The sequence below is a fragment of the Peromyscus eremicus genome, chromosome 7 (assembly GCF_949786415.1).
Source record: "Peromyscus eremicus chromosome 7, PerEre_H2_v1, whole genome shotgun sequence".
Taxonomy (NCBI): Eukaryota; Metazoa; Chordata; class Mammalia; order Rodentia; family Cricetidae; genus Peromyscus; species Peromyscus eremicus.
Genome location: NC_081422.1, coordinates 48,713,731 through 48,738,572, shown reverse-complemented (window position 1 = coordinate 48,738,572; position 24,842 = coordinate 48,713,731). Strand labels below are relative to the sequence as shown.

At 46.8% G+C, this 24,842-nt stretch overlaps 1 protein-coding gene across 1 annotated transcript in view; it reads right to left on the bottom strand.

Annotated features, from left to right (window-relative positions):
- The window catches only part of Gldn (gliomedin), a 44,777-nt gene that overhangs the window by 8,780 nt on the left and 11,155 nt on the right, over positions 1 to 24,842 (bottom strand). The window contains exons 2-4 of the mRNA XM_059266909.1: positions 15,867 to 15,918; positions 8,496 to 8,513; positions 8,082 to 8,189 (exon numbers count right to left, since the gene is read on the bottom strand). Of these exons, the coding sequence (XP_059122892.1) occupies positions 8,082 to 8,189; positions 8,496 to 8,513; positions 15,867 to 15,918 (178 nt within the window). The remainder of the gene's footprint in view (positions 1 to 8,081; positions 8,190 to 8,495; positions 8,514 to 15,866; positions 15,919 to 24,842) is intronic.

Sequence of the window (24,842 nt, the reverse complement as noted above, 5' to 3'; positions counted from 1 at the left end):
ACCTTTCCATAGGGGTCACCTGAGACCATTGGAAAACACAGATATTTATATTATGATTCATAACAGTAGAAAATTTGAAGTTATGAAGTAGCAATGAAAATAATTTTATGGTTGGCTCTGTGTGTGTGTGTGTGTGTGTGTGTGTGTGTGTGTGTGTGTGTATGTATGTGACCACAACATGAAGAAGTGTATTAAGGGGTCTCAGTGTTAGGAAGGTTGAGAACCACTGCTCTAAAGGAATACAAAATAATCCCAGGTTGGAAGGCACTGTAGAATTCACTTAGATCAGTTCCCACCCAATCCTCAACCTTGTCTATGCTACCTGCTATTCAGTTGGCTTTGTTTGTTTGTTTGTTTGTTTGTTTGTTTGAAACAGGGTCTATGTAGCTCTGGCTGTCCTAGAACTCACTCTGTAGACCAGGCTGGCCCTGAACTCACAGATCTTCCTGCCTCTGCCTTCCGAGTGCTGGGATTAAACATGTGTGCCACCATGCCTGGCCACAGTTGGCTCATCTCAGGGCTTTTCAAAGTGACAGGTTTTCACCTCAGATGGCATCATGGGGGCTGGGCTTTAGTCAGTCAGTGGCAGAGTACCTGCCTAGCATGGGGTTCTGGGTTCAGTCTCCAGCATTACAGAAATATGAAATCAAAATGCAGTGAAGAAAATACTACTAACTAGATTCCAGCTAATCATAACAAATATCTAGAGCTGGGCCTGCTGGCACATGGAGATTGGGAGTTCAAGATCATCATTGGTTACATAGAGAGTCTAAGGTAAGCCTGAGCTACCTGTGACCCTGTCTCAGAAAACAACAACAAAAATCTAAATAAAAACTGTGAACTCCAGGTATCACTGAGGGGACACAGTGGAGGAGAAAGTCAGAGGGACAGGTCTCCCCCTCCAGCATGGACACGCTCTGCCTACTGTATACTTACAGTCAGAGCAATACAGTGACACTATTGTTGAGCAGGGAGTCATGGTTAGGGAGTCCATCTTCACAGCAGTACTGAGAAGTACTTATGGCTCTGGGTCATTCCTGCTCAGAGGCATTAGGACTTCTGGCTGAAGAGCGACAAAAGCCCTTATCTGGGCCCTCCGTGTGAGAAGGTATCCCTTTGTCAGTATTTTAAATGAGCCTTTCAGCATATTATCTGAAGGAGACAAAAGGCTGGGTGGTTGCTATAGAGTTCCGCCTGCACAACGTGCCAAGTGCTACCGACACCTCCTGAAGACTTTGTGCAGCCCACATTCAGCAGCACTCAGGGAAACGGTAGCTGCCGCTTACACCGCGGGGTTCCAGCCCTTTATTTTAACTCAAGAGCGCGTCTGCACTGACATCTGATCCTTTATCTTATCCCTCCCTCATATGCCTTTCATTTCCTTTCTCCAAAAGGCCACACGGGTGACAGGAAAACGCCCATTTTGTAATGTCGCCCTGACCAAGGCAGTGTTAGAGCCTCAGAGCCTTTGTTTGAGGGTGTGTTGTGCATTGTAGCTGGGGTGTGCATTGTAGCTGGGGTGTGCATTGTAGCTGGGGTGTGCATTGTAGCTGGGGTGTGCATTGTAGCTGGGGTGTGCATTGTAGCTGGGGTGTGCATTGTAGCTGGGGTGTGCATTGTAGCTGGGGTGTGCATTGTAGCTGCGGTGTGCATTGTAGCTGGGGTGTGCATTGTAGCTGCGGTGTGCATTGTAGCTGGGGTGTGCATTGTAGCTGGGGTGTGCATTGTAGCTGCGGTGTGCACAGCCATTTTCAGCTTTTGGTAAAAGACAATGGTGAATGTTTTGTCTACATGCAATCTGTCTTTGTCCTGTGTGTGTGTGTGTGTGTGTGTGTGTGTGTGTGTCTGTGTATCTGTGTCTGCGCGGTGTGTGTGCATTTGAAGGCCAGATGCTGATATCAGGTATCTTTTTCTACCACTCTTCACCATATTGCTTTTAATTTAAAAAAATGCTGGCACATGCCTTTAATCCTAGCACTTTGGCAGAAGCTGGCAACGCTCTGTGAGTCTGAAGCCGGCCTGGTTTACAGAGCTCCAGGCCAACCAGGACTATGTAGCGGGACGTTGTCTCAGGAAAACAAAAGAATGATTGTGTGTGTGAGTGGGGTGGGGTGTGCACACGTGGAGGTCAGAGGACAACCTGGAGCGGGCAGGTCTTTCCTCCCACCGTGTGGCTCCTGGGAATTGAACTCTGGTCATCTGACTTGTACAGAAAGCATCTTCCCTGCTAAGCCATATGATTGGCCTCATCATACTTTTTGAGATAGGGTCTCCTTACCGAACTTGGAGCTTAATGTTTTATCTGCATGAGCTGGCCAGCAAGCTCCCAGGAAGGACCCTTCTGCCGGTCCCTGTCACTCTCCACCTGGGATTGCAGGACTACACTACCACACCGGCTTTTGTTTTTTAACCACCGCATGTGACGAAGCATCCTCTGTTGGCAGTTCACCTTGGCCACCCATTGGCACCACCCACCTGCCATTCACTGTGTGTGCAACATCTTCTACCACCTGAGGCAGGTTAGGTCAGAGCTCCGGCCCTGCACAGTGACACTGTAACATGGCATACACCTGCAGCCTGACATCATTGGTCCCGTGGCTCCTCACTGGCTTTGAGTTACAATTTTATCCCTGCCTAACTCCTGAGGGAGAAACAGCTCTCCCGTTTTCTTCTGGGGTCGCCCACTCCAAACAGATAGTTCCACAAAGCCTGTGATAGCTCCAGGCTGGGGTCAGTTTCTCTGTCTTCACGTCAGGGGGTGAGGGAGGGCAATTTATTTTGGGCATTACCATCTGTCACTAACTAAGGCAAAGGAGAGGGGCCAGAGGGTGCCATGTAAAACCCAATCTCAAGCCATGCATTCGGAGGAAGGCATCATTTTGGGGTTTCTTAAAAATGAAGATTTGATTTTTAGAGAAGACACTATAACATTAAGTCTTAAGTGAGAAAAATATGAGACAGATGGAAAGAGAGAAAACACTTGGTTCTGAGGCCCTGGGATGTCAGACTTCACAGAAGATGTTGGTACATAATTGACAACATCAAGTCTCATTCCTAACTCCAAAATCACCTCATGCGGGGAATTTCCCCTCAGCATCCTTTTGGTCAGGACATCACAGGAAGGAAAATAAATTAGGCACAGAGAGACCATACAACACGCTCTCACTTGTATGTGGAGGTAAGGTTGATCCCAAAGGAGTAGGAAGTAGAGCAGTGTTTGCCAAACCTGGACAGGCTTGGGGGCACTGGAAAGGGAGTTTGATTTGTACAGAGCGAAATGGACAGAGGAACAACTGCCATAGGAACAAAATAGGGTAATGATAGTTGATGAGTTTGGATTGGATTCTTAGAAGTAGCTAACAGGGTTGACTTGGGGTATTCTCACTGTAAAGAAATTATGTAGTCTATTTGAGACAGAGTCACATGTAGTCCAGGCTGTCCTTACACTCACTGTGTGTGTGGCTGAGATTGGCTTTGAAACCCCAATTCTGCTTTCAGGAAGATGTGTGTGTGTATGTGTGTGTGTGTGTGTGTGTGTGTGTGTGTGTGTGTGTGCCACACGTGTACATGTATGTGATAATTAATATGATAGTTGCCCTGATCTGACCATTACATCTTGTTTCAATGTACTGAAATGTCATACTATACCCCATAATATAATTACAATTATATATGTCAATTAAAAGCATATTAATAGTATATATGGTTTAAATACAGATATTATATTAAAATGTTATAAAAATATATATTACAAATAAATAATAAATTACATAGTTTTGAAGTTGGATATGACAGTGAAGGGAGGATTTCTTTTTTAACTAAAATCAAGTTTCTCTTCCACTTTTGGAAGAAAAATCTGGTACTAGTCTGTTGGGAGTGTGGCTCAGTTGTACATGCGTTTGCCTGGCATGTACAAAGCCCTGCATTCAACCTCCAGAAAACATTAAACATGCTCGGTGGTACCTCTTGTAATTCCATTTCCTGGGATGGAAGCAGGGATCAGGAGTTCAAGATCATCCTCTACTACACAAGGAGATTGAGACCAGCCTGAGCCACAGACCTTGTCTTAAAGAAAATGGGAAAAAGAAACGATTCCGGCTAATACTATAACACAGGATTTACCATGTGTCCGGCCCCAGCACCTCACATGTACTAACTCATCTTCCCACAAACACCGTGAGGTTAATAGGATCAGTATCCTCATTTTATGAATGGGGAAACTGGAACACAGTGATCATGTGACTTGCTCAAGGGCGCACACCTGGCTAATGTGGAGCCAGGGACCACACCAAGCCTCTGGGCTCCAAGTCCACTTTTGGTCTCCTTGTTTCTGAAGTTGGAAGCTGTGAAGGATGTTGATACTTCTGCAAACACTTGGGTTAAAGTCTTAAGCTCTGCGTCATTGGGTCAGTCTTCTCTGCGGCTGCTATGGTTTAGATAGCAAGTGTCCTCAGAGGCTTGTGGGTCGTCCTGCCCCCCCCACTCCCACACACAGATGATTGGACCATGAGGCTCTGTGTCACCAGTACGGAATGGCATTATTGGGGTGCTGGTGGGCGGGGCTTGGCTGGGGCAAATGATCACTCAGGTGACACCTTTGACAGGCATTTTGTCCCTCACCGTTTCCTGTGTTGCTCTCTACTTCCTGGCCGCCGTGAGGTAAGGAGATTTCGCTTGCCATGCCCTTCTGCCATGAGGCTCTGCCTTACTTGGTCCAGTGACACACAGCCAGCTGCCATGCATGGAAAACTCTACACTGCAGGCAGAAGTCAACCTTTTCTCCTTCACACTGCATGTGCCTTAGGTATTCTGTCACAGCGGTCAAAATCAGACGAACACATGAGCTTGTACCGGCTCCTACTCACCCTAGTCCTGCTTTGAAGGCAGTTAGCTCCTAGGCTCCTTCCTGTCTAGTTTGGGTCCCCACCAACACTCAGGGGTGGGCTCAGGACTGCAAGCCCTGGCATTCTATTCTTCTCCACAATTCCTTCACTGGGACCCACCCTTTTCTTAATTCCAAGATGCTAATCACCTCGCTCTTGCTTATCCTTTCTGGTTAGTTCTCCTGCAGAAGCCATCTTCCCCACAGGGTCCTGTTTGCGCAAAGCTCCTTCCCTGCTTAACACCTTCCCAGTATTCCTTTTGGATCCCTTTGCTGACCTCTTTCTAGGGTCACTAGATGTTGCTGTCTCTCAGGGTTTCCCTCCAGGCTCCCTCCCTAAGTGATCATCCCCATACTTGCCCACAGGCTCTTGGGATGACTCTCTAGGTATGCTTAGCATCTTGGGGTTCCCTTCAACTGGACACCTACATCTCCAAGCCCCCTCAATACCTCAAGGCACCTCAGCTTTAGCACATCCCGTGATGTGCCCATGACTTCTTCCCTAAGGCTGAGTTAGGCCAGTCTGCCCATCTCAGAACCGGCAGCCCATCAGGGTCCAGCCAGGCAGGACAGTCTTGAATCTCCTTTGTCCCTCATTCTCTTTTTATACCTTATCAGTACCACTAAAGTCACACTCAAACATTATTTCATTCCATCTGCTATCCCTGCCTCAGCTCCCTCCCACTCCCAAGATGGTGCCACAGTGTTCTCCAGGTAGCAACCAACATGGTATTTGGAAAGGTAGGTCTGACCCCTGAGACCCCTCAGGGGCTTCTCACTGCTCCCTAGATACTGCTGGACTCCCCTGGGGCCCTGTGGTCCTCTTCTCCTAAGCCCTTCTTTGGCTCAGGAACAGTTGAAGAGGGCAGGCCTCAGGATCTGCTTCCGGGTGACCCGGGCAAAGCCTCCCTGGCCCTCGAACACGAGCTGGCTCAGAACTGAGCAGCCACCCAGGGATCTCTTTCCACAGGGGCTGGTTCTTCAGATAGCCTCAGTCTCTCTGTCTCCAGAACAGTCTGAGCTTGGCTTCCCATCTCTCCCAGTCACAATGGGAGCTCATGCCAGCTTCATGAAGGGGCTGCGGCTCAGAGACCCATCTCCTCCAGGATGACATAGTTTTGCATGATGAGTAACTTGATATAAGGGAATTAAAAGCTTTCAACCTAGGCCTGGAATCGAGGTCCTCCATCCACCTCCACTTAAGGAGAGGGTTTCTGGAGTTCCTATTACCTGCATGAAGACTAGACGGCATCAGAGAAGACACAGGTGCCCTCCCCCACCTGACTGGGGGCTGGCATGGGTTATCTGTCTCAGAAAAGATTATCCTCACAATCTTTCCTCACAAGATCATGGCTGTCCCTTGGACTCATTCAAACTCCAGATAGAATCATTATTAATGCAAGCTTATTTCTACCTCAGATCCAATCATTCTCCATGGTCATCACTGACAATCCTTATCTACAGGAAAAGGGGGATGCACAGGTTTCTGAATGAGACTGAGCCATGACTCCCTGCATGTGAGTAATATTAGTGCCTTTTTTTTCTGTTAGGTGTCCTGGTCAGCATGTTTCAGTGAATTTTCAGAGGGAAGAGGGGACTCCCTTTGTCTCTCCAAAGGCTAATCAGCTTCATCACTTCTGAACCAATGTCTAAGACTAGTACCTGCCACATACGCATGCTTTCCATAAGTGAACGAAATGTTCTGTCCTTCTTGTGGTTTCATGAGGATGTGACTGCTTAATTACATGTCCTCAAGCCCAGGGCTCTGTCTCGAATCTTCCAGAAAGTGCTCCCTTTCTATCTGCCTCAGATCCACTTCCCACATAGTGCTCCCCACCCAAGCCTGCCGCTGGAATATTAATTTTCTGGTCTTGATCATAAGTTCGATGTCTTCCCAGGATAAACCAAGTGGCTGCACATTCTTGTAGTCCATCGTTATTCTATGCTGATCAGCACTGACGGTTATAATTATTATCCTGCTCTGTAATTCCAGTTGTAATTGCTGGCCTGCCGAGGTCCGAGTTGACTGGGATGATGTGTGCCCATTGTTATCTGCATGACTGCCCCTGGAAACAGGAGCAGGTGGGCTTGCCGGGGGGCAGAGGTGTTCAACGGGGCTCTTCCTTTCCTTGGCTCTCACTTAGAAAGCTGATGGGGATAGCAGAGGCACTGGGAGGGGGGACTGTCAGAGGCACTGGGAGGGGGAGCGGATTTGAAAGAAGCGCCTACTACCTCTCCTAGCCCAGGACCCATGGGGTTGTGGAGCTGAGAGACTTCACACAGAGGACCTGGTACAGCCTCTGGCTGAGCTCCACCTCTCTCTGCCTTTTCACCTAGTGGCCTTGCCCGATGTAAAAAAAGCCCTCTACTGTCTGCCAGTGCCCACCCTGCCACGTGACCGCTTCTGAGGAGTCTTCCTTGTCCATCTCCACAGCCCCCATGATGGTGCTGAGAGATCTTCAGACCCTATCTCACCCTGGCCAGGCCTCGTGTCAGACCCCACCCCAGGCCCCTGCTTCTCCCTGAATGCAACAGACACCTTGGCCTCTCTGGGCCTTCACTATGCTCATACATAACAACGCAGAGAAACTGCCTTAGAGATGGTAAGCTTTGTAAGCTTCCTTAAGAGAGGACCTTGAGCCTTAGGAGGCCTGACTGTTGTCTTTCTACTCAAGCAGTGGGAGCTGTTCCTCTAGTCAGGGAAATCCTCCGCGAAGGCCAATATCAGTCCCTTGGAAGTTAACCAAACACAGGGAGCAGCCGGAAAGAAAGCCTTGAATAAGTGTGGGTGTGAGCACAGGTGGTGGTGGTGGATGTGAGCACAAGAGATGTGTGTGAGCATGGGGGCATGAGCACGGGTGTGTGTGAGCACAGGGGTGGGGATGGATGTAAACACAGGGGGGTTGTGAGCACGGGGTGAGGGATGACGACACAGCCCGCTGTCATACATCTCCAGCTGTAGAAAGAGAGGTCAGTTCCTAGGGGGCTGGCCTTTTTGTTCTGATATAAACATTTGGTCCAAAAAGAAGATTCTTGGCATCTTAACACAACAACTTCCGTGTGGGAGTCACCTCAGTGCCCCATGCAGACCACAAAGTGCCCCGTCTCCTCGGCACACAGTACTTCCCAGTACTACCCATCTGAACACGGTCACAGAGACAAGACACAAAGGAATTATTTGGCAGAACTGCCCAGTTACCCATTTTTCCTCTCTTCCCATTGGCTCCTTTTTCACCCTTTGGTCCCTGGAGACCAGGCTGTCCATCTGATCCATTGTGTCCTGGTAACCCACCAACTCCTGGGGGTCCTGTGCCAAAGCATAGAATAGGGACAGTTAAAGACATCTTCATGCAGGTGATGTGATTTCCTTTAGCCAGGGAGACAGGCAGCATCTATGGCGTCTCCCACATCTTCCTGCTTCCCCCCCTGAACCTGCTTCTAGAACAAGGACAGGTGGAGGGTCTGGGGAGGGGGGTCTCAAGTTAGGGACACAGAAAAAAATGTGAAGATGCTGCCTTGCTCCTCCCCTCCACCACCCCTGGTCCTTGGATCCTGGGGCTCCAGCCACCCATAGCTGCCCCTTGAACCAGGAAAATACAAAATGGGTGCTTACCTGGTGGGCCAGGTGGTCCTACAGTAGAAAAAGGAATTTAGATGATAAGTCACATGAGGTAGAAAGAAACCAGAACCACAAACTCCCACCTTCCTTAAATGTCTTAAGTACCTGCTAAGGAAACAATCCCACACCATTTATTCACAGCTTATTAGGTTTCCCACAAAGGGCCTTACACACAAAGACTCATTTGCTAGTCAAGCCATTTTGCTTCCATTTCAATAGACCTAGAATAATTTCTGAGCTGGTTTCATTGTAGATTCATATTCATATTTATATTCATAACTTATTATTTTGGGACCAGTGGAAACGTGGTGGCCCTGTGCAGCCCCAGAACAGGGCAGGTGTCAGCACATGGAAGTTCTGTCACTTCAGAGCAGAACACTGGCTATCACTAAAACACTTCCAAGAGCTTCCTCCAGCCACTTTGTCTCCTCTAGGCCACTGAGGAGTAACCCAAGCACAGGCTGGCTTTATGGACCTGTATTTTGTTGCATGAAATAGCCTGAGAAAGTCTGAGCGCTCAGGTCAGGTGACAAATACCTTCTTTAGTGTGAAATGATCCAAGGACCTAAGTGGTTTGGAGGAATCATTTCCACACTGAGCAAATGATTTTGCTTCCAGAAATAGGCATGTCTTATTGTCAGCTAGACTGAGCACTTGGGCGAGCCAGTGAAGCTGGGACATGAGAGGACTGAATTCCCTGTGTTTCTCTAGAGCACACATAATGATTACCAATCTGAGCTTTGGATCATTCATAAGGCAAGCATTTCTAAGCATATATCATGCACACCTGATTCCATTAAGGAATATCGGTTCTGGTGTCTGCTATGTTCATAGTCTATATGAGGACAGGAGACCTTTTGAAATCACAGGGCAATATGAGAGCTCAGTAAAGAAATAACTCCCAGGTTACTGGGGAAGTTTCTGGGCACACTGAATTCTGGGAAGAGCTCCTGAGAAGGTGATCTTTGGACTATGGTCCCAAAGGAACATTGGGACTGAAAAATCAGCATGCATGGGCCCAGACAGAAGCCAAGGTCTAGAAGTGGGAGATATTAAGGTTCAGGATGGAAGAAACAATAAAAGACCTGGCCACGCTTGTGTGGACAGAGATGCAGCTGGACAAGGCAGTGGATGGGCTGGGCAGGTGGAGGTCAAAACAAGATGCACAGACGCTGGGAGGTGGTTCCTAAGCAGGATGTGCTACTGGGACATGGGGCTAAGGCTGAGATTCTCCCTTCAGCTGGAGGAAAACTGAGATAGAGACAGAGACAGGGAACACAGAGAAACAGGGAGAGACACGATGGGGGAAAATACAGAGACATTTGAGGTGAAAGTCGGGCAAAATTGTAGATAAGTTTGACTTTAAGTTGCAGAACAAAGGCTAAAAATTCAAAAAGTATTTCTGTGGAATAAGGAAGACTCCATGTCCAATTGGAAGGAGGTGGGAGGATTTTAGATAAATGGGTCCGAGAACGTTGGTGAATAGAGATAGGGACAGAGAATTCTTGGAAGAATAGGGGAGAGTAGCTTTCAAAGTGCAGTGATTTGCAGGGAAACAATACCTTTACGATGGCCTCAAAAAATTTTGAGGGGATAACCCTAACCAAGCAAGTGAAAGACTTGTATAATAAAAACTTTAAGAAATTGAAGAAGAGACCAGAAGATGGAAATGTCTCCCGTGCACTGGTTAATATAGTGAAAATGGCCATCTCACCAAAGGCAATCTACAGATTTAAGGCAATCCCCTTCAAAATCCCAACACAATTTTTCATAGAAACTAATAGGACAATTTTCAGCTTCATATGGACACACACACACACACACACACACACACACACACACACACACACACAAAACCCCAAACAGGATAGCTAAAAGAATCCTGAATTGTAGAAAAACTGCTGGAGGGATCAGCATTCCTCATTTCAAGTTGTACTGCAGAGCTATAGTAATAAAAACAGCATGGTATTAGCGTAAAAACAGACACATCAATCCATGTAACAGAAGTGAAGACCTAGGCATAAACCCACATGCCTGATTTTTGACAAAGAAGCCAGAAATAAACACTGGAAAAAAGACAGTCTCTCAAAAAATAGTGCTGGTCAGACTGGATGACTGTGTGTGGAAGAATACAAATAGATTCACGTCTATCACCCTGCACAAAACTCATCTCCAAATGGATCGAGGACCTCAACCTAAGGCTGGATACACTGCATCTGAGAGAAGAGAAAGTGGGGAATAGTTTTGAACTCATTGGCACAGGAAAAGACTTTGTGGACAGGATACCCACTGATAACACAGGCACTAAGAACAACAATTAATAAATGAGACCTCATGAAACTGAAAAGCTTCTGTATCGGCAAAGTACACCATCATTTGGACAAAGCAGCAGGCTACAGGGCGAACTCAGAAGATGAAACACAAAGGGCTGAGAAATACTTAAAGAAATGTTCAACATCCTTAGTCATCAGGGAAATACAAGTCAAAACTAGTTTGAGATTTCATCTTATACCTTGTCAGAATGGCCAAGATCAATCAAGAAAACAAATGACAGCTCATGCTGGTGAGGATTCATGGAAAGGGGAACATTTATTCACTGCTGGTGGGAGTGCAAACTTGTACAGCCACTGTGGAGATCAGTGTGGAGAGTCCTCAGGAAACTGGGATAGATCTACATCAAGATCCAGCTATCCCACTCTTTCACAGAGAGCCGAAGGACTCTACATCGTACTGTAGAGACACTCGCTCAACTAGCAACAAAATGACTCGTAACAACATTCTGCTGTATCCATAGATCGGTGTCTTGCTCGGCTATCATCAGAGACGCTTCCTCCTGCAGTAAACGGAACTAATATAGAGACCCACACATGAACAGTGTGCGGGGAGTCAGAGACCTAGGAATACTCGGTCATAGTGGGACGTCTTCATTAACTCTCTTCCCTCGGGGCTCAGGGAACTATGTGGACGAGGAGATGGAAAGAATAGAAGAGCCAGAGGGGTTGTGTGATGCCAAGAAAACAGTGTCTTCCAGACACAACAGGACTGATGTACATACGAACCCACAGAGACTGTGTCAGCATGCGCTGGGCCTGCATCGGTACCAGGCCAGGTAGGGTCCCAGTGCTGAGGGTGTGAAGTGGACACAGGCTCCTACCTCTAACCAAGAATCTATCTCCAACTGACAAGGGATTGCAAAAGAAAAATTAGTTTTCTCCGATGGGCCATTGGGTATACAAACCACACTTAATGGCGGGCCCCATGCCCAAGAGTAGAAGGCGATCAAAATGAAATCAGTGGCATGTTTTGGAGATTTTTTTTGTTGGTGGTGTTTATGTCATATAGTTTTGTTTGGGCATTAAAAATAAGTCTTGTTGGCTTTTTTATTTTATATTATGGTTATTAGTTTTGGGGTTTTTTAATGTGTTTTGGGGTGTGTGTATTTCTTTTTTAAAAATTCTGGGTTTTTTTCCTGTTTGTTTTCTAAATAGAGAGAAAGAAGGCATGGAGTTGGAGTTGGATGGATAGAGATGTGGGCAGGATCTGGGAGGAGATGAGAGAGGTGAAACCATGTTCAGAATATATTGTAGAAAAAGGATTTATTCTCGTAGCTCACACCTTTAATCTCAGAACTGGGAGGCAGAAGCAGGCAGATCTCTGTGAGTTCGAGGCCAGCCTGGTCTATATAGTAAGTTCCAGGACAGTCAGGGTTACAGAGAGACTCTGTTTAAAAAAAAAAATTATTTTCAATTATAAAAGTTTGCTGGGGTTTAGCTCAGTGGTAGAGCACTTGCTTAGCAAGCACAAGGCCCTGGGTTCGGTCCTCAGCTCTGGGGAAAAAAAACGTATGCAGTGATTTGCTGAAAAGGCTTGAGTCTTTCAGTATTGTGACTTTACCAGTGTGTGTGTGTGTGTGTGTGTGTGTGTGTGTGTGTGTGTGTGTGGTGTGTGTGTGTCCAACAGTGAACACGGGCAGAAGATGTCAGCAATCAGCTTCTCTACAGGATGGAGCCAAGCAGAGGCGTGGGATGATGGGAGGAGACTCTGTAAACTGCATGCAGCGCATGCCAACGGGCGTCGGCAGCGTCCAGGAGAACCCGACAATCATGTCAGGGGTGAGCTTTAGTGAGGAGTCCTGGTGCTGTGTGTTTAGGATTGTTAGCTCTTCATAGCCTTCGAATGGAGCGCTTCTATTACAGTTCCCTGAGCCCCACTGACACCTTGGCTGCAGTTCTGTTGGAATCCGGAGACTCGTCCACCACGCTTCTTGAAATCAAATGTCTGGGTGCCCCTTGGAGAGCCTGATTCATTCTGAGTTGAGAGTGAGGCCCAGAACCTGCATTTCACCAAGCACCCCTGGTGAATGGCACGCACATGGTCATAGCTCCCCTAATATGTGGTGACAGTTTCCTAGAAACATAATTAGTCACCATCAGCACATCCTTAAAAAGGGTCGCTGGAGAGTGGCACTTCTGTTAGGAAGTACGGAACATCCAGCTTGGCCTCCAGGACCTCAGAGGTATCCTGGCACCCTCTTCTTGAGGGCCTAGGCTGGGATGACAGAGGTTCCAGGTAGCCGCAGCATGGCGCTCTGGGTTCCTAGGAGGGTCATCCAAGATTCACTGGGCTTTGTGAGGTGAAAACTTCTGGTGTGTTTTTTAACTCATTGAGGTTTTACTGTCTGTTAACCAAGGCTGTACAATGATTTGGTACCTGCCACACTGGTGCTATTTCTCAAGGAGTGGGTTTCTACTAGCAGACACAGAAGAATCCTAATGAGGACAAGAAATACAGGCTTTCCAGTTATGGGGAAGTAATAAGGAAGTATAGCCTCGGGATTTGGCACTGGTCAAGGATAACACTACAGGCTTCTGAACTACCTGGCTCTGTCCACAATGGCCGTTTCAAATCAAGGGGAAGAGAACTGTCCCTGAGTGTCTGTAACTCCCCTCCAGAGGTCTCCCTGTTCACCTGACCGGAGGCACCCGGAAGCAGAGCATGACCACAGAGGAAGGCCCCACACTTTCCAAGGCCCGGGTCTGCTGTTTTAGAGGGTGCTAAGGGGGGAGACAGCTCCACAGACCTGAGGAAACCTGGGGGCAGTCTGCAGCCCTGGCTTTCTCTCCTCTCCAGTAAGCGCTCCCTGGGTACAGCTTTTCTATCTGTGGAGTTACTCCTCAGCTTCCATATACTTTTAAAACTGTTTTTTAAAAGATGAACCTACTGAAAAACTAGGCCTTTCTCCAGGGCCCAAGACCAGCTCTGCCTAGATCACTCTCCTGCCCAGAATCCACGCTGGTCTGTGGACCGAGGCTCTCTGCCTACTACCAAAGTTGCCCAGTTCAGTCCTGGGTCCTGTTCACCCTTCAGTCCCCACCCCCAACAGAGACGGTATGGTCTGTCCCAAAGCACCCACTTGCTTTAGCAACTTAACGCTTTTCGTACTGAAGTTTTTAATTGAAGAGCTTCTGTGTAAAAGGAGACCCAATTTCAGGCTGACATGAAGGAAGGAAGTGCCAGCTTTTGAAAGCGTGTTCTGAGGTGAGAAAGAATTACCTACTCAAGCCATTTCCACCGTTCCCGCTCCCTGTCGCTCTCCTCTAAGTGGTCTCAATAGCTCCATCCTGCGCATTCACTGTGAGCCTGGCTCTCAGGTCTCCATAAAAATCAGAAAGAGGCTTTTTTCTGTGCCTCTCCACAGGCTTTTGTGCCTGTCACTCCCTCATCTGAGCATTTCTGTAGCATTCATTACCGTCACACGTGGGAGCTCTGAAGAGGGACCTCCATGGATGGAAGGAAGGCGCATACACCACTAGAGAGAGTTTCAGGACAAAGGACCGGGCTTACTGAAGATATTTTATTGTCTGTGAGGGCCTAACACCGCCGCTCAGGCAATTCAATTAGCATTTCTCAAGAAGCCACAGGCTTAGAGCTGCTCTCTCTGAGGCCCAAACAAGGGAATGAGAAATAGCCTTGGATTGAGGTCCCACCTTTTATTTACTCGCTCATGGAAGCCACAAGTTCATCCTTTTGACAAACTAACTTCCGAGTGAGGAGAGAAACTGAGGCAAACGCTGTAGAAACTGGCCGGGTTCCTGCCACTCAGGTATTGATTGTACCCTCCACACCCTGTGAGGTCCTGAGTATTCCCACCAGCACCTAGAGACAGCACCCTCAGAGTCCTAGCAATAAACCTCAGAGTAAGTCCACAGCATCATTTAGAGTCCACGGTGGTGTTTGTTCACTCCATTTGTTCTGTTTTAATGGAAACATAATTTTCTTTCTCCTCAGAATGCTACCGTCCTCTGGAGAGGCGGGGAACAGACTACCTAGAGCAAGGCTCTCTCTATAGGACAGGTCAGAGTGTCCCTTGAAGGGACACTGAGGGTGGCTGCTTTGAACCTGGTTCTCCTTTGCCCTCACTGTCGTGGGGCCTGCCATTAAGGTGAGAGGCGGCTTATGTCAGGCTCACATACAGAGAACAGCACCACTACTGGGCACGTGTGCATCTGTAACCCCAGTACCCTAAGCGCCCCCCCCCCCCAAAAAAAAAACAAAAAAAAAACCACACATACATCCTTCCATCAGCCATTCCTGGACCCAAGATTTGATACATCTCCTGGCTAGTCCTTTTCCACGTGTCCTGAGCCGTTGAGAAGTGGGGATAAGGCAGACGGTCAGCCTCTAAGCCTACCTAGCACACGGAATGTAGCCAAGAAATGCTTCAAAAAGCGGCTCAGCCGACAGTGTGCCTGCTGTGAAAGCCTGGCACCCTGAGTTTGGCCCTCAGAACCTCCGTAAAGGTGGAAGGAGAGCGCCAACTCCGTACAGTGGTCCTCTGACCGCCAACACGCACGTCACGGCCTGCATGTACCCCTCCTCCCCATCACAAAGATAATGAGTAAAAATGGAAGAACAGTACTTCATGACTGCCCAGCAGATTTGCCCAGAGCCGTCTGCTCGTGCTGCACATCTGGTGTAGAGACTTAATTACATCTGACACAGCATGGCACGTCTCACGGAAGAGAACTCTATCACGTACGTAGGATGTTCTTTCCACCTCTTGATTTTCCCCTTTAAAACTCGTGGGAATGAAGAAAACATCCTTGGCCCTAGTGTAGGGTCACACACATTTCTAATTACTCAAGTCCCAGTTATTTTCCATGGCCACATTTCAGTGACAATACCAGAAAATAACACTGTCATAATCATATTACAATTGGTTTGATTCCCATTAAAAACATCTGTGAAAGAAAGAGGCTGTGCTTTTGTAACACAGTACCCTGAGGTGTGCTCTCTGCCCCTGGCTCTTCGGCTAGCCCCTGGTGTTTGCTACACTCAGCTCCCTGGTGAGCAGCACAGACCTACCTGTAAGGCAGATGCCCTTGGTGCTGTTGCACAGGTCCACCATCACTCGGATCTGAGAAGGCAGAAGGTGATCATTAGCAAGCAGTAGGCAGCATGCTTGGAAGATGTCTTTCATTCAGACAAGCAGAAAGCAGCTTGGAAAACCCACCACGTGAATTCAGGCCAATATCCACATGTCTGAGGAAAACAATTAGCTAAGGAACGCTGGGAGTGGAGAACTTGTCTTCCCCAGGGAAGAGCGCACCAGCTGGTTAGCCAATTCCAAATGGTCAGCCCTAAAACATGCATGCAAGTAACAGTATACAGACTGAGCAGGGTGTATTTATGTATTTAAGAATATATATGCAGGGGCTGGAGAGATGGCTCAGGGGTGAAGAACACTGACTGCTCTTCCAGAGGACCCGGGTTCAATTCCCAGCACCCACAAGGCAGCTCACAACTGTCTGTAACTCCTGTTCCAGGGGATCTGACACCCTCACACAGATATACATGCAGACAAAACACTAATGTACAAAAACATTCTAATAAATAAATAATTTTTTTAAAAAAGCACATATATACATATACATACAGGTGTGTAACAACAATTGATGAAAAGAAAAGCCATGAATTTGAAAGAGAGCAAGGAGGGGTTGATGAGAGGCTTAGAATGAGGAAATGGAAGGGAGAAATTATGTAATTATATTATAATGTCAAGAACAAACAAATGAAAAAAAAAAAAAAACCCGAAGAGCAGGCATGGTGGTACAGGCCATCAATCCCAGCTATTCCAGAAGCTGAGGCAAGAGGATGACAAATTCATGGCTTTGTTTGGGCTACAGCGTGAGTTCAAGGCCAGTTTGGTCAACATATGGAGACCCTGTATCTAAAGTTACAGCGCTAGGGATACAGCCCAGTGGTAGAGTGCTTGCCCAGCGTGCGTGAGACCCTACAGTCAATCCTTAGTATAGCAGCACACTGCTAAGAAACCTTAAAAGACCCGTGTGTATCTGATGTGAGTGCTTATCTAGAGAATTCCCTGGATTTCCTTCATCGAGTCTTCACTATGGTAATGGCCAGACTCCAATGTCTGAAAGGGTTGACATGTGGGCTTAGTGGTCAGGTGACCAGGTCAGCAAGCACTGACGAGGTATGTAACCTTTCAACAAGCTAGTAATCCACAAAATAACCTGCCTTGAGGGTTGAGCTAAATCAGTCCCTGGCTAATGGAAATACTCCTAGTTGGCTGTGTTCCTCAGACCACTGGACAACTGCCTGTCAGGTCACAATCACTACCACAAGGGGTGAGCTGGTTGTCTGCCCCTCCACGCACTGCTCGCCTCTCCTCTGCACTGCTCACCAGAACCACATCCGATGATCTCAGATCCACAGGTTGATATACTGAAGCATAAATGATAAAACGCAGAGTACTGGTCGGCATTGGAACCGTGGTGCACAGGGAAAAGCTTTTGTATAATTCTCCACTGATGAGTTTAAGATACACTCCTTTCGTTTTTCTAGAACATGTCTGGACACAGAACAACATCAAAATTCACACAAGATGGAGTTGGAGGACCAGGGTGGAAGAATCTGCATTAAGTTTAATATGACATTTAATTTTTTTAAAGCTGGTTGCTCTTTCATTGAAATTGCTTTTTTTTTTTTTTTTTTTTGGTTTTTCGAGACAGGGTTTCTCTGTGTAGCTTTGCGCCTTTCCTGGAACTCACTTTGGAGACCAGGCTGGCCTCGAACTCACAGAGATCCGCCTGGCTCTGCCTCCCGAGTGCTGGGATTAAAGGCGTGCGCCACCACCGCCCGGCCTGAAATTGCTTTTTTAAAAAAGATAATGTTTTGGGTTGGAGAGAAGGCTCGAAGGTCAAGAGCATTTGTTGCTCTTGCAAGGACTGGGGGAGTTCAGTCCCCCACACCCATGTCCAGTGGCTTACAATTGCCTGCAGTCCAGCTCCTGCGCATCCAAAATCCTCTTTTGCCTCTGCAGGCATCTGAACTCAGGTGCACATATGCTCACAGACACGTACAGATACACGTAATTAAAAGTTAAAAAAAAAAAAACCTTTACAAAAAGATTATGTTAGCCAGATGGTGGTGGTCCACGCCTTCAATCCCAGCACTCGGGAGGCAGAGGTAAAGGGATCTCTGTGAGTTTGAGGCCAGCCTGACTTACAGAGTGAGTTCCAGGACAGCCAGGGCTACACAAAGAAACCCCGTCTGGAAAAACAAAACAAAATGAAACAAAAACGATCCCGTTTTGCCTTGAAGAAAAGGTGACTTAGTTTCTCAGGTGGGACAGGTCCGTTTGTTAGGGGAGCCAGAAGGAAACTCATCCTGGGTGTTTGTGCCAACAACAGTGGTTGATTGCTGTAGAAAGAAGTTTGTGAGCTACTGAATGTACACCACACATCTACACAAATGTAGAAAAATTGAACTGTGCAAGAAATACAAGTAGTGGGTCTTCTATATCTGAGATTCTGCACCCATAAATTTAGCCAACCACGGGCTGAAAAGAGTCACACTTGTACGAAGCACGTGCTATCTTCTTGTCGTTCTCTGAATAGCTCACTACGACCATGTGCACAGCACTTATCCTGTGTCGGGTATTATAAGCAATCTAGAGGTGATTTAAAGTAGACAAGATGTGCCTAGGTTACATCAAAACACTACGTGATTTTATATAAGGGATTTGAGCACCCTAGGAATTTGATATCTAAGAGGAGTCCTAGAATGAATCCCCTGTGGATGCTGGTGTGTGTGTGTGTGTGTGTGTGTGTGTGTGTGTGTGTGTGCGCGCGCGCGCGCGCGCGCGCGCGCGCGTGACATGTTCCACCCTAGGTTAAGATCTGGAAACTAACCAATACCTTGTAAATACCTCAGGTACCTCCTCCATCCAACAACTCTCTGAACAGACTCATATTGGGCCATGTTTGTTTCTAACAGTGCCACGGTCTATTCAAGGGCACACAGCCTGCTGGGGGAATGAGGCTCAACTCCAGGTCCACTGTACTCTATTACGGCTTTGATAATTATCTTAACATGACCAGAACCCCCCTCCCCTCCCCCCGAAAAAAATGGATTCACTGTACTTTAGTCATTTTCGTAAATGAATGTAATCAGTTACACCATGACAAAATTTATTGTCTTTAAAAAACATCTAATTGCCCATTGAGAGGTCCAGAAAAGACTTTACAATGGTTCATTTGTTGCCTGGGGGATCACAGCAGAGGTGGTGGTTTGCAAGACGGAGCATCAATAGGGAAAATGAGTCTTTCTTCCTGCTCCTCATTACTGGTCTGGGACAGGCACAGCTAGGAACTGCGGGGAGGGAGTTTTCATTTCCTGATCTGTTAGCTTCGTTTGTATGCTGAGTGTCACTTTACATGTTTTATAGGAACTTCTCAGAAATATTCTCTTAATAAACGTAGGCTCCATAAGACTGTATTGAAGTGAAACATTCTTCGTGACAATGTGTGGCCGTAAAGCCAGGAGTGATTTCCCCCCACCCTGTCACCATGATTAGGAATTTGGGTGAAGATTTTAAAATTAAGAATCAAAAGTCACAAAACCTGGATTGTCAAATTAAAAAGTCACACTGGTGTGGAGGGCTTCTTGGGTTTCGATCTGGGACTTGAGGGTGTCGAAATAGAAGAGGTCTTTGAAGCCACTCTCCTGGGGATGTAGGCAGCCTCTGTCTACAGTACATCCCGTCCCTCCTGCCCATCACTGTCACACTCCTCATTGCTCTGTGCTAGTCATATTGTCTTACCACAGCTTTCGGTTGGCCCCACTGAAGACTGTCAGCCTTTCCCTAACTCCTAGGTGAAGGGTCCCACTCCTGGCCTTACCTGGCTTTTGTTTTATCTTGGTAGCACTTACTATTACCCAGTGCTACTTATAGATGAAGTTAGTCATCACGTGCTCCTGGCAGGAAAGTGTAAAAGGATTTCCGGATGGTAATGCTCATTGCAACCTGGTTTTGTAGTAAGATGAGGCAAACAACTTTAATAAGACAGGCTATCAATATGAGACCTGTTATATTAAAAAGCAATGTGGTGGATCGGAACATGCTTTCTGGAAACATAGCTTTGGCACACTGTTAAGTAAGAAAAGCAAAGAGTAGTTCAAGCCATGCAGCATGGCAATGGGCCCCATCAGGGTATCTCTGAAGTTCCCCCATGCATACCTTCTCTTTACTCAGTGGAATATTGTTCAAATGCCAATTGAGGGGCTGGAGATGCAGCTCAGTTGGTAGAGGGCTTGCCCACCATGCAGGAGCCCTGGCTTCCATGCCCAGAACTGTACAAAATCAGATTGGAGCAGGTTCCTAATCCCAACAGCTTGGACTGCATCAGATTCGGTTCCAATCCCAAAATAAAAATAAAAAGTCAATAAACACAACTTAGTCCTACGCTTCTTAGACAACGGACACTCTTTATGACTGTCTTTAACTAATGGTATCAGTTGCTAGCATGAGCATGTAAACGACCCCACTAGAAAAGCTCCCAGCATCAAATATGTAGCCTGCCATTAACTCAGACTCCTGGGGCTGGAGACAAAAGGCTACGTGAACGTTAACTCAGACTACTGGGGCTGGAGACAAAAGGCTACGTGAACGTTAACTCAGACTACTGGGGCTGGAGACAAAAGGCTACGTGAACGTTAACTCAGACTACTGGGGCTGGAGACAAAAGGCTATGTGAACGTTAACTCAGACTACTGGGGCTGGAGACAAAAGGCTATGTGAACGTTAACTCAGACTCCTGGGGCTGGAGACAAAAGGCTACGTGAACGTTAACTCAGACTACTGGGGCTGGAGACAAAAGGCTACGTGAACGTTAACTCAGACTACTGGGGCTGGAGACAAAAGGCTATGTGAACGTTAACTCAGACTACTGGGGCTGGAGACAAAAGGCTATGTGAACGTTAACTCAGACTCCTGGGGCTGGAGACAAAAGGCTACGTGAACGTTAACTCAGACTACTGGGGCTGGAGACAAAAGGCTATGTGAACGTTAACTCAGACTCCTGGGGCTGGAGACAAAAGGCTATGTGAACGTTAACTCAGACTCCTGGGGCTGGAGACAAAAGGCTACATGAATGTTAACTCAGACTACTGGGGCTGGAGACAAAAGGCTATGTGACGCAGTGTTTCTTACTGGAGGTTCAAAGCACAGATGTTGAAAGACTACCTAGAGGTCTGAAGTTGTGGTCAGATATTCTGGATTCAGCCAAGAAGGGCTTCCACATGGCCACTGTATGGAGAAAATTTGCAATCCCAATGGGAACATGCAACTTGTCTTTCTTTAAAAAAAAAATTTAAAGATACTCCAGGCCAACCACCCGCAGCCACCTAACAGAAACTCAGGCCTTCATCTCCAAACCTAGCCTTAAACAGAAATACAAAGTACCCTGTCCTCGGCAGCAGTCGATGAGGTTAGACAAAGCGGCTGAAAGCAGCTGTAGATAAGTCAGCCTAAAGAGCCCCTCGCTTTCCGAGGGAGAATGCGGCTCTGTGTGGAGGAACACACCTGTAATTCCAGCATGTGGGAGGCCGAGGAAAGTTCCGGGAGTTCTGAGTTCCAGGACAGCTTAGCGGGGGACACACACACACACACACACACACACACACACACACACACACACGACTGAGAGAGAGAGAGAGAGAGAGAGAGAGAGAGAGAGAGAGAGAGAGAGAGAGAGAGGACTACTGATGATATGAAAAAGTCAGAACACTTTTGTATGTTTTAAAACTGTGATGAAGTGTAAAATTGAGACTTTGTGCAATTCTTTTTTTTTTTTTAGTATTATGAACTGTCTTTCATATTCATAGTAAGTTCTTAAAATTCTAATTTGATCTGATGGAGCTGGCCTGAGGCTCAACAGTGCAACTCTGGGGTCTAGGTCCCAGCTGGTGCTAAGTCCTAGGCCTGTAAGAAAGTCAGGGGGGCCTGGGCGTTAGGTGTTTGTCAGCTCAAGTGAGCCTCTCCTAGGCATCTTCTGCAAGCCCGGGCCAGTGGCTCCTGTCACTCATTCTCCTTGGCACTGAGCCCACATGAATCCTCCTTCTGAACTAGCAGGAGCTCTGTAGCTAGCTGTTAGCTCACTTCATCACCAGTACTCAGCTCCTCAGCCAGGCTTTCACTGTTAGGGACTGCTTGTCCAATCCACCAGTGTCCACATGACCAGCACTGGAATAGCAGTGTGTTCATACTGGGAATTCCTACTGGGAATACTTGCTCAACTGGGGAAGGAACATGTTCCTCAACCACTTCTACCATGCTTTCCTAACTGGCAGTGACATTGGTGTTACTGGGGCTCAAAAAGCCACACCCTAAAGCATGGTCTTTTACCAACATTGAGAACGTTATTTCTTTATGAATGGCAGGGTCTTGGTCTAGTACCCAGGCTGGTCTTGAACTCACAATCTTCCTGTCTCAGTCTCCGGGTTCTGTGCCACCATGCCTGCTTGAGTACTCTGAAGCAGGCGAATTTGGCTGCCTCTGAACGAAGGTGTCTCTAACCAAAAGTGACACAACAAGGAAACTAGTACAGGAAGAGAGTGAAGTAGTTAATTTAATTGCATTCCATATGTTCAACATCTCAGTGGTGGAACATCTGCCTGGTGTGTGCAAGGCCTGATTCCAGCACAAGTTCTATGACAACACAGTCTCTCCCCACATCTAAAATCCCAGAGGGTCACTGAGTGTGAGCCATCAAGAAGCTCAATAATTAGGGGCCTTTGCTGGCATGGAAGGAAGAAAAAAAAATAATTCAAGTAGAAATGGCAAAAAAAAAAAATTCCCCCAAACAAATGTAAACTGTAAATCTGTACATCCAACATGATTAATAAACACCAAACACAAAAATCATGAAGAGAACACCAAGGCGAGCCATGATAAAATTCCTTAAAACGTTCGATGAACTCTTAAAGCAAGGTGGAGGGAAAGGACACATTTCATCCGGAGGAGCAAGCTGGGGATAGCAACCCACTTCTCATCGGAAAATGCGTGTGAGGGTCCAGTGGGGGTCACATCGCTAGAGGACAGAAAGAAAACCCTTTTCTTGTGTTCAGGCTGGGTTTGTTGTTGACGTAACTGCACAGGGGATGCTTGCTTCACAAGCACCCTGCCACCAAGCACACACACACACACACACACACACGCACGCACGCACGCACGCACGCGCGCACACACACGCACCTCACACAAGTCTCAATATAGAATTCTTACTCAAAGCAGTTTTGTAAAATGAAGGAGAAGGAACTATTGAGAAAACAGTGTAAGACAGAAACATAAACTTAAAGGGAGAACACTGAAGAAGTGAGAAATGGAACGAAACTTACTTTCCTTTTAAGGAGACAAAATTAAAAAAAAAAAGGGGGGGCGAGTGGACATATAGTGAGTTCCAGGGAACACCTCTGGTCCTTGCGTTGATTATATATATAATTGAATCCTTCTGTTAACTTGTGGGTTAGATATTTTAGAGGCCGAACGACCTGCTGAAGGTCACTCATTGAACCAGGTAGTCAGGGCTAACACAATCCCAGTGCTTATGTTCTTAGTGGAGATGAAGGTTTGGGTCACATGGAAGTCTGTCTTTTAATGTTAAGACTTTTGTGTGCTGGGATTGAACCTGGGGCATATGCATGCCAATCAAGTCTACTTCCACTGAGATAATTTTTGGATTTGTAAAGATTTTTCCCATGGAAAGGAAAGAGTTCTCCTTTCCCTGAATATTTTCTTGTGCACCTTTCCCTTTCTGTCAGGTCACATTCAGTCTGCAAGCATAGTCAGTATTCTCCCACTTCCGAGCTAGGCATGCCTCTGCACATCTTCATTTGTCTTTGACGCCTGCCGACCCCTAACCAGATCTGGAGCAGTGACTCCTTTTCCTTCTGTGTAATTAGTCACAAAGTTCAGTACACTCTTTTCTCTTAATATTTCTAGAACGCCGCAGATTTTCCTCTCCACTCTAACGCCACCATCCTGACCACACGTGAGTCTTTTCTTGCCTAAATCAATGCAATAACTCACTAGCCTTCTTGGTTTGCGCTCATTTCCACATCTCATGCCAGAGTATCTCTCTTCCTGGGAAGCCATCTTCCTTGTGGCTTCCTTCCACAAAGGGGCTACAGTGGTTCCCAATTGCTCACCGGCTCCATTCTCGATTTCTTAAAAGTGGAAATTCCAAGTTTCCTCTTGCCTAGCAGGCCGATCTTGATTCCCTTTCTCCAGCTGAGGGTCTCCAGTTTAGGGAGGTCCGGTTGGTCTCCTTGTCTCTCACACGATTGCCGTTCCAGCTGGACACTCATGTCACTATTTGCACTTGGAACACTTTTGCCCTCTGGCTTGCCCTGGTGATTTCTTTCAGTATTAGGGAATAAACTCTGTACACACTAATGATTATTCTGTTCCTAGCTACATGCCCGACCTCTGAGCCCCTCTCCTCCTTGTTTTCCCCATTCTTATCACAGGTCTATAAAAGATTTCCTTTCAAAGGTCTCAATGTCCTCCAAAGGGAGAGGGTATTTTTTTTCCTTCTAATGAGTGAGATTCTAGATGGCACCCATCACCTGCCGAGTTACTGAAAACCAAACAACCAACCAACCAACAAACCGTAGGAGTGTTGAGTGTTTTGCAGCCCCTGCTCAGCATGGTACCTTGGGCACAGTCACCCACAACTGACTCCTAGTCCTCTACAGTTCTTAGCTAGAGTCGAGGAAGAGCTCTCAAAGTTCTCAGAAGTTCTGCAAACACACGGAACTTTCTGAGTGGCAAATGAAGAGATTACTGCATTGCATTCAGAACAAACTTCACAAATTGCATTTTGAATGTTCTTTAGCTGGTCTTTTTGTTTTAACGCTACCTTTCAGTAAAGGAAATTGTGTCCTGAACTTTAGTTAAACTAGAAGCAAATTATATCTATTTAAGACAGAGAGCTGTTAAAACTCAAAGATCTACATAAAAGCAACTAATGAGCTTGA